A 10,704-nucleotide genomic window follows, 5' to 3' on the forward strand; every position below is an offset into this window, starting at 1 on the left:
TAAGATCCATGGAAGTACTGAGAAATTCTCACCTCTCAGTGGTTCAAATATGCATGGAAGATAAAGCATCTGGTTGTTGTAAGTTTCTAAGAAATCGATGATCCAGTAACATTGAAGCAGTTGGCCGCTCTGCTGGATTTCTTTTAAAACAAAGCCTCAGGAAGTCTTTTCCCTCTGCTGACAATGTTTCCGGTATAGGAGGGGTATCCTTCATAACCTTAAACATGGCTGCAGCCTACATAATTAAATGAGAATTAACGCCTAGTTAAAAAATGGACACATATCTATAATCCACAAGCTGCAGACAGAAGAAAAGTTGTATACAGATGCTTTAATCTAGTTGTTAAAATCAAAGACTACCAAGATAAGTAAAAAAGTTGATACACTATCCTCCATTAGCAAATTCCACGATCTCACTTAGCTTATGTTACCATGTCTAGATATAAGTTCTCATCGTTACTGAACCAAACAAAAATATCTTTCTGACAAATATTACCAATGAGAATTCTAATTATGCTATATGGTAGAACGTGGCCTGAACAACAAATTGATAAATAAAAAACAACTTACCCCTTCGTACTCACTCCAAGGAGGCTTCCCCGTGTACATCTCAATAATTGTACAGCCCAAACTCCAAATATCAATAGCAAAAGCTAGATCAGAGCTGTTATCTTTTTGGATAACCGCTTGCATAAGCTGTATAAGAAACTAGTGTCAAAGAAGAACTCATGAGTCAACAGGGAGTAATGTAGAGAAAGAATATACCTCTGGAGCCATCCAGTATGGACTACCCTTTAAAGAAAGATCAGCCGCATGTCCAGTCAGCTGTCGACATAGAGAAATGGGTATAAATAACTACTAGTAGTAACGATGAGCTAAAACCAACAAGTAAAATTTAGAAAATAATATGTCATTAAAACTCAAGCTCACAAACAAAATTTAGAAAAACACCACCTGTCATCAGCTCACAAATCTAAAATTAGGCATAAAACATCAAGTTATTTATTCAATCAATGGAAATTAACAGATGAATTGGCTAGAATGTGTCATTAATTTGTTGATTTCAAACAAGAGAAAGGAAATTTTCAAAAAAAACAAACTTGGTCCTTTTAAATGCGTGCATTTATTATGCAAACTCCTATTTCAGGAATCCTATAACTGTATATATAATAAATTACAATCAAGATAAAAAAAATAGAAATCCAATGTATCTGTACAGTGAGAGATCCATTTTCTCCAGGGATAACGACTAGAACCAGCAAAGTATATCAAAAACGGGGAATTTTGCAACAACATACATGCTTGGACATCCCAAAGTCAGCAACCTTAACAACACCAGCAGAATCAACAAGCAAGTTAGCCCCTTTGATGTCCCTATTAACATACAATAAAAAAATGTCATCAGATAGTCGAAATCCAAAATGAATTAGTAATCTCTGATAAAATAAAATCTACACTAAATAATATTTGCTCTAGAATTTGGTAGGATTTCTAATACTAGTTGGATATGGCTGATATGCAACATATTAAGCATGCACGTGACCCGTACCTATGAATTGTTTTTTTGCTATGCAAGTAAGCCAACCCCGAAAGAATATGACGTGTAAAATTCCGAACAACAGATTCAGTTATTGCACCACAGTGCTCACGAACGTATTTATTTATTGAACCGGGATGTACATATTCCAAATAAATATAAAACTTGTCTTCAACCTGAGAACACAACCGAAAGATATTAGAAGGTTTCGTGGAAATTATATAAATAATGATTAATCTTGGGCACCTAATCGTGAATTGGATTACTTACTATTTCACTACCATAATACTGCACGATGTTTGGATGTTGCAGATTGCTAAGAACTTTAATTTCCTGCAAAAAGGTAATTAGTAATGAGGATTTGATTAATAATTAGGAAAATGCGTTCACTAACTAAAACATTTCAGAAAGTAATTATCTATAAGAGAATCCAAATCGACCAGTCATGCATTCTGATCTACGCTTGCAAAGAAAATTACTGTTTCTATGAAATTGACAATAGGATATATTATATTGACTTATGAATGAAGTTCCCTGGTTCTCGTAATTAACAACTTAAGTATAATTTTTTTAGGGTTTAATAAATTGTTTCTCAATCATTAAAAGTGATTAAAATGTATTCAAATTAATTTTGGTTATAAATTTTGTATTAAAACGTGTATTATACAGTATGTGAAAGTGATTTTGAATACTAATCGATGCAAACAGCTCTACGTTAATAGCAAGTGTCGGAATAGGAAAAAAAATTAATTGTGATTTTTTCACAACTTAATTCTTTCGTTTCTCTTTATCTTTATTTTCTTATTATTTCGTCACTTATTTTAGAATTATTTTTTTATATGATATTTAGATATTATATATACTGAAATATAATGTTTTTTGAAAAATTACAAAAATTTAAAATTTAAAAATTAGCAATTTTTAGTGTAAGTATAAAAGTTTAAAAATAAAAAATAAAAAAATGATAAAATCTTAAAAATAGTCAATAACGATTTTTCAAAAAATATTAAAAAATTAATAAAAATAAAAAATTACTCATGACAAATTTTAAAATAATAATAAAATCTCATATCTTTATAATTTAGAGAAAAAAATCATATTAAAAAAAAAGCTCAAATTCTACCTATCAGTTTCCTTTTTTTATCTCTTCTCTGTCCTATGTGTTCACTTTAAAGAGAGTGAATATTTTTCAATAAAAAAATACATGGCAGATAGTACATTTTACACACTTCCTACATCATGTACATTTAATAAATAAACAATTTATGTTATCTAAGAGGAATTTATTTTGAACAAATTTTTCGGGTAAATTTTTAGGTAAAATTTTTTAAAAATATATATAAATGTATTATTTTTAATTAATTCAAATAACAGAAGTAACTAACTAACAAGAGATGAATAACCTGCTCTATCTGCTTTATACACTCTGCTGACTTTGGATCATCAACAAATATTTCCGCTTCCTTCATTGCACACAATGCTCCAGTTTCTCTGTCAGAAAAGAAAATATGCTTCACATGCCTCCAAGAACGAAAGGAAGAGCTTAAAATAGCTAGGAAACTTTTTTACACATACCTATTGGTGGCAACATAAACACTGCCGAAAGTACCTCGCCCAATAAGCTTCCCTTTTTGCCATTGGCTTTTCATCGACACGGGTTCTCCTTTAGCTACAGCTGGGGAAAAGGGAGCAGATGGTGAAGGTAAGGGAGCACCAGGCCCAGGCCCAGCCCAAGGAGGCAAGGGTAAGGGATGGACGGTGAGAGGAGCAGTAGCTTCACGACGTGGTGTTGAGGTGTCATGGGACAACCTGGGTAGAGGGGAAGAAGGCCCAGTTGGGCTTTTGGGGTACTGTTGACTGGGACTTCTTATAAGTGGACTTCGATGGGGAGAAGTAGCAGTAGCAGCAGTGGTATCAGTGGCTAATGCGGAAAAATCAAAGAAAGCAGGAGAGGCTGATGTCTCTGATATGGGCATTTCTGGTGCAGACCAGAATTGATTTACTTTGGGTGGGACGTAATAATATGGCACAAAATCATCATTTTTTATGTTCTTTGGGCTGATGGTGGGACTGGTGGCGAAAGGACTACTTGGAGCACTTCTAGGAGCCACACTCATCCAGAAGTTATCTCCATGATTGTTTGCGGTTGCAGAACCGCACGCATCTATCCCAGGTGTCCTTGTATCCACGTGCTCCGTATTCTTTCTTGTCTCTTGGAATTGGCTAGCAAAAACACTAGAAAACACCAACTATCTCAGTAGGCTAGCTATAGACAAAACAACATACTCACTCGTACTGATTATAGTAGATTATCTGTCAAAGAAAAAAATCATATCTTTCTTCAAGTGTCCGTGTTTAAAGTGCTGAAGGATTGTCATTCAACTTTTTCTTCATTAAGATCATTTTACCACTAAGATCATGGTTGAGAACCGTTGGATGAAAAGTTTTATATCCATGTTATTTTATGAATAACAGTAGACAATTTTTTGTAGATGATAACTGGTGTTTAAAATATATTTTTTTGTAAAACATTATTTTAACAATAATCGTAATACAAGTGTAAATGAGTGTTAAGATGAGTTGGCTAAAGAAATAGAAATAAAAAAATGCATTACGGAATAATTATTATTTTAAAAACATAAAGCTTTTAATATTTTTTAAAGTAATTAGAATGATTTATATAATAAAATGTGTTCAATGTTCTTTAAGTAATATTCTAAAATAACGTTTAAAAGAATTTACAAGGAGCTGAAGAAAATAATTTAGAATTTTCATAATTTTTGAATTTTATTTAACAAGTTTTTATTAGTGTAATTTGTGAAAATAATTTTTTTAAATTGATTCTGTTAAGTTTTATAATCAAATTTATTGTATAAACTCTTCTTTGATAAGAATTTATTGAATAAGAGTATTGAATTAAATTATTCACTTAACCGTATCCTACGTAATTGTTAATTGACCTTAATAAAAATTAAAAAAAAATATATGTTACAAGAAAAAAAAATTATAAAAACTATTACAAATGTAGCCATTCCTTTGTCCACACTCCACATGTACGATTAATAAAAATTTAACATAATAACCATAATTCAAAATTATTCTTATAGGAAAATTTGTGTTTACATAACAATTTGTATAAAAATTTAAAAAAACTGAAGTGTAAATATGTGAAATATAATAATTAATGTTATCTAAATAGTATAAACCTTATAATATTATATTAAAGGATTGAACGTGTCTCGTATAACTGCTAACCAACGGCAATCAAATGGAATAGGCTACTAATAGGAATGGGAATGAATTACCTTCGCATCCGAAAGCCGGTGGCGAGAGTAACGTCGACGGTGCCGTCAGCTCTATCGCCGGCATCTTTAGGCGATGGCAAAGGGTACGACAATTCCGGCAAGGGCAAGGGCTGAGGCACAGCGGAGGTAGAGGAAAGATCGAAAGTGCTGGAGGAACGAGAGAGAGGGACGACGACGGTGTCTAAGTCGGCGACGGGGCGGAGCTTCCTGGAGCGCCTGGACCTTTTGCCACTTCCGAAGAGCCTGGCGGAGCGCGTGTTCTTCCTGTTGTCGGGGAGGGAGGAGGTGGAAGGGGAAGATTTTAGCGTTGCCGAAGAGGACGATGAAGAAGAAGAAGAAGAAGAGGAATGAGAATGAGAGTGGGAGAAGATAAGGGTGTGCAACCAACGCATGGCGATGAATGTAATGCAGAATGGGTCACCATGCGTAGATGATGATGGCCATTGTGTTGTGTGCGCAGAGAAAGAGAGGGAATTCCCAATTCATATATCAATCTCTCTTCCTCTCTTTCTCGGTGTTTTGATTTTTTTTTCCTTTATTTTTGTGCCTCTCTCTCTCTCTCTCTCTCTCTCTCTCTCTGCAAACAATAACGCGCTTTTACAACGCCAAATGCGCTGCTGCTTCGCCTCCCGCCAGATGTGCAACCTTTTCTCGTGGTCGTCATCAGATACGAGCATTTTAGCATAACAATCCTTTTTTAAAATAAATAAATATAATCATGTATGTACATCAACACTTTCATATCATATATTTATACTTTTTCATTTAAAAAAATAGTTACGTTAAAATCCATGTTTTCTATTTTATTAAATACAAAATATAAAAAGTGCATCTAAATAATATCATTACACTAAATTTGCATTATGATTTTTCATCATTTTAATGCATGTATAAAACATTAACTCACACAAAAACATCCATTTTAATGTGTTGTTTGAATTTGTGTGTTAACCCAATTAAACTTGTGTCTAATCAAATTGACTTTAAGATTGAACTCCTAAAGTGTAACGTAAGAAGTAACAAATTATCTACTTTTAATTTAAATTAAAAGAATTTATAAATATAAATTTTAAAATTAATGATAAATAAACCCACACATTTTACTTTACACATTCTCTCATTATAGGAAGTCAAATGTCAATACTGTGTTTGCTTATAGACAAGCTAAGCGAGGAAACAAATTCTATACATGTAGGCTTCTGACCGTACTTGGGCCTTGCTACATCGCCTTTTCCATGGGCCATATTTTGGGCCTTTAAAACTGGGCCTCACTTGGACCTTTCGGTATTATTATCTGTAGTTTATTGACAAAGGAAGTATAACATAAATGGTAACGCAGATCTTGACCAAAAGAAGAGAGGTAACAACGAATTTTATTGTACAAAAACAGTGTCAAATTTTATTTTTTTTTATCATACATAATTTCGCGAGTTTTTCGGTACCAAAACTTTCACTGTTCCGCAGAGCTAAAAAGGTAAATAAAATTTTCGATGCTTTGATTTTCATAAGAACTACTGTTTACCCACACATAAACAACTGTAACCAGTATTTAGTTTAAAATTGAAATAAAAAATATTTTAATTTTTAAAAAACATCCATTAATTCTTTAGCTGTACTTTTGTAATACACTAATACTGATTAACAAGACTCCTGTGTGTGTGTGTATATATATATATATATATAAGAAAAAAGTAGGAACCTCACCAGTGTTAATGTCTACTGTTTCGTACCACCCGCCGCACACGCTACCATGCCATGCGAAAACTCCAAAATCTTTAGCTCTGCACAGTAATGATGACCTTTGTTTATGACACAGTAAAGAGAGAGAAACACAGAGAATAAATATTTCTTTTAATCTTTCAATTTCAAACAGTAAATATTGTTCGTTTTAGTTCTACATAAAAAAATACTTTAATATTTTATTTTACAAAATTAAATTAAAACAATTATGTTTATAGTTTAAGCGATTGAAATATTTTTGTTTTGAAAAAATAGTATAAAGAATATTTTTATTTTAGGGAGAAATAGGTAACTTGTCTGGTTTCCTTCTAATGCAATATTAGCAATTCACATTGAAGGCTTTATGCCTAGCCATCTTATGTGTGCATTAATTTGCACTTTTTTAACTTTTGAAGGATGGAATCATTTTGACAAAGACTGTGAGTCCAGCCTCTTGAAACTCGATCGATTTTTTACCCCTAATAGCCTCACAAAACCTTTTCTGTTTTTCGTTGCAGTTACTTTTCAACCCCAAAAAAATAGATTTCAAGTCATCTATCTGTGATGCTTCATCTTTTATCTCTGACCCATTCATCGTGTGTTGTAAGTTTTTCTTCTTCTTTTAATAAGGATACTTTTTTATATAATTGAAATAATATTTTTAATTATATATACATAAAATATATTGTTTAATGTTAAAATGATGAACTATTTTGATAAGCCCACCTAATTTTGTTAAAGTTTAACATTCAATACATTAACTTTAAGTACATTAATTAACATGTATTCAAAAATGATTGATAAGAAAATACTTTTTGATGTAAGAAGTTTATCAACTTTTTGTACACAAAATTATGAAAATATAAAAACTGCAAAAATAATTATCCTACACCTGACATTTTTTTTTCATTTTTAAACTATCACGTGCTGTATTTTTTTTTTCCTATAAGAATTCGATTTTTATACTGAAACTTTATTATATAATTTTTAATTTAAAATTAATAAATTCAAAAATTAAAATATCAACTTCTTTCTCTTAATTAAAATTTTCATACAATGATTACAGTGATATTTTAAATTACAACTTTATAATAAACAGCACAATTCCCTTTATTGTTAGTTTGATCCTAATGACTTTAATAATATTAAATTTATACATTCTTATGATTTACCATTTCCACACAGAATAGAAGTGGAGTGGAGTCAAAATGTCTTTCGAAAACATGATTAGGTCCAATATGGCGTCTTATATATTCTCACACACTTCATAACTTTGATTAATTTGTCAGTATGTGTATAATGTACCCTTTATTATGAATTATACTATCACTCAATAACATATGTTTTAGATTAATGCTTACATCCTCTTTCATTTATTTCCCATTCATCATGATCCAATAAACACTCTTTAATTGATTTCACACAAGGTTTTCAATTCTCAAATCTCTACAAATTATTAAGCTTTTAACAAATATTAGTTTAATGAAATCCAATGCATTTTCCACAATTGAGGCTTTTAAGTATTTCTTTTAAATTATGTTTTAAAAAATATTGATGAATGAATGCCTTAAAGATATTTCCCGTGTTACCTTCATTGAAAAAATTATAAGAAAATATCATCGATTTATATTACATTGTAATTTCTAACTGTAACTTTTAATAAAAATTATGTTAATTAATTTTTAACAAGATATTATTTTTAAAAATGAAATGGCAATGAGTAACAATTCTTAAAAGACATCACTGCCTGTAATAAAAGTTGCTATCATAAAATTTTATATAATTAACACTTATATGTAATTTGTAAATACAAGTTTCTAAATAAGAGCATTACCAGTCCTTTTTTAACAAAAATATTTTTCATCATATTAAGTGTTTTACATATTAAAAATTTACTTTTAATATAATATTCATTTAATTTCTCTTAATTTTGTTTTTAATTTGAAACATTCCCATTTATTTAAATTTATTTAATGTGAAAACATTATTATTAAAATTTATAATATTTATAATTTTATAATTGAAAAAATTTATTATATTTTAAAATAATTATTGGTAAATACCAATAAATAAGAAAAAAATTAAAATTTTATCCTAATTTATTGGTGTTTCCCTTAAACACTTAAATGATTTATGAATATATTTTATATTTATTTGGTGACTAAAATAAAAGAATAAAATAGGACAGATTTTCACATTTTATCTTATTATTTTTATATTTATTTACTTAAAATTAGACGATAAATCTATCTTATGCATTTATTTAGTCTAAATTTAATTTTTTGACTTGATTTGTGTTAAAATAGACAAGACAAAGTGACATAATATTATTTAATTTGTACGTTTTTTCAACATGCATCAAATATAAAATAAAATATTATCGTACTCTTATATATTAAACTCTGGTATTTTATATACATTTTCTATTAATTTTATGGGTCAACAGCATTGCATTACACTGGGTTTAATCACGAAAACGCAGGTGGTTTGGGTGGAAATTAACAGGAGAGAAACAGCATGGTGAGGTAGAATTAATTGCGTCTGGAATAGGTAAAATGTGAGTTAGGAGGAAGAAGATGGTTAGCATTCCCATTGGGGGTGCAAGTAAAGAGTTAGAGTATGAAAGAGTTGATGACAATGAGTGGGGTATTGGTTGGCTGAGAGGACAAAAAGGTTGTAATATCAGACAACACAGCAGACCAGACCAGGGGACGTTATTGATGGCATCAGAATATTCATGTCATCCATTTAATAGTAATAATGACAATAAAGTTTCCTTCCTATTCATTCCATCATGTCAAATCCATGCACGTGATACACTCCCTACTTCTCGTCAACAGCTTCCCCCATTTCTAAGTCAACAGCGACAAAAAGCATTAGCAAAAGGATATGACAAGGAGAATTCAACTTTTAAGCTTTGCAAAATAATTGAGTTTGTGGCATATGAGACAAAACCCAGTGCTGCTTCTGAATATTGCTGCAGGATCCCCTCCTCATTTTCCATCCAACAAAATCATCACATCTATATTTATTCACAACACCATTAATCATAGGTCAGTAACATTACTTAAACGTATGAAACCTGTTAAATTGACCATACCAAACCAAAATAATATTCAACAAATATAATATAAGAAGTGTACGTCACAAATTGACCGATTATTCAGACATTCGTTTTACCATGTCTACAGCCGTTCGTGTAAAATAGTATTTCTCTGTTAACAAATACGTGCATCAAGTAATACGAACTTATTTTAGTTTAATTAATAATTTTAAATTTTACTCTTAATCTATAGTTATGTTGCTATACGTACTATTGTTAGAATACTTTTCTAATAATTATTTTGCTTTTTTTTATTCTTGTTTGTCTTTCCTTTTCTTCTAAAAAATTTATTGTATATAAAATTTTAATTGAATGCTTTTTTATAGCTTTTATTTTATTTTTGAAAAATAGAATATGAAATGAAAAACCGTGAATGTAGAGTATTTTTGGATATAACTCATTGATTACGGTACTCATTAATTGATAAAATGACTCCGTGTCTTGATACCATGATTGCCGGACTGGAACTTCTGGAGAGAAACATAAAATAGTTATGAAATGGCCATTTTTGAGTTGGACATAAGCTTCATTGATGTGTTTGAATGTAATGAAAATAAAAATAAAAGTACAAGGCATAAATTAAAGATAACACTAGAAAACAAATGATCGCGAATAAAATGAAGTTAGAGGAATGGTTAGAGAGACATTGATTGAGGTTCCGGTTTATGGGGCGAATAAAACATGGTTAATGGGCATTGGAAGGGACAAGAAAGAAGGGAAAAGATGAAAAGACAATGATCGGAAGTGAGTATGAAGCAAAGAAAAGACGTAGAACCTGAGCTGAGGCAGTGGGGGGCTGAGGGAATACATTAATGAGAAGAGTCCCTCTGTACGCAATTGCTCACCAACACACTGAGTCACTGCACACTCTGGTCTGATCCGCTTCTGCTTCTGCACTCACTGTCACTCACCACCATCGTATTCATTCTCCCACCCTTTTGCCCCCCCTGGGATCCTCCCTTTTTCTTCTTTTTCATTTCAATCCGATTAATAAACCTCTTTATGACACTAATCAAAATGAATAATCTTTTTTTTTTTTT

The 10,704-nt window shown here is 30.9% G+C and overlaps 1 protein-coding gene across 1 annotated transcript; it reads right to left on the reverse strand.

Moving 5' to 3' along the window:
• Positions 1-43: 43 nt before the first annotated feature.
• On the reverse strand, positions 44-5,234 carry LOC113870265 (mitogen-activated protein kinase kinase kinase 5). Its single transcript, XM_027506857.1, has 9 exons — positions 4,843-5,234; positions 3,113-3,772; positions 2,941-3,028; positions 1,808-1,870; positions 1,550-1,713; positions 1,299-1,374; positions 766-825; positions 571-696; positions 44-235 (listed from the first exon to the last, which is right to left on the reverse strand). The coding sequence occupies exons 1-9, from the start codon at positions 5,232-5,234 to the stop codon at positions 44-46; spliced, it is 1,821 nt and encodes a 606-aa protein (XP_027362658.1).
• Positions 5,235-10,704: the final 5,470 nt, after the last annotated feature.

Source organism: Abrus precatorius, unplaced genomic scaffold (assembly GCF_003935025.1).
Source record: "Abrus precatorius isolate BTA unplaced genomic scaffold, Abrus_2018 Scaffold6, whole genome shotgun sequence".
Classification (NCBI taxonomy): domain Eukaryota; kingdom Viridiplantae; phylum Streptophyta; class Magnoliopsida; order Fabales; family Fabaceae; genus Abrus; species Abrus precatorius.

What these genes read in the sequence shown, in the direction of transcription:
- LOC113870265 (XM_027506857.1), bottom strand. Translation starts at nt 5,234, where the DNA reads ATGCGTTGGTTGCACACCCTTATCTTCTCCCACTCTCATTCTCATTCC. An exon ending in AGTATTATGGTAGTGAAATA is followed by an intron (nt 1,714 to 1,807) that starts GTAAGTAATCCA and finishes TTGTGTTCTCAG; the next exon opens with GTTGAAGACAAGTTTTATAT. An exon ending in CATACTGGATGGCTCCAGAG is followed by an intron (nt 697 to 765) that starts GTATATTCTTTC and finishes TTTCTTATACAG; the next exon opens with CTTATGCAAGCGGTTATCCA.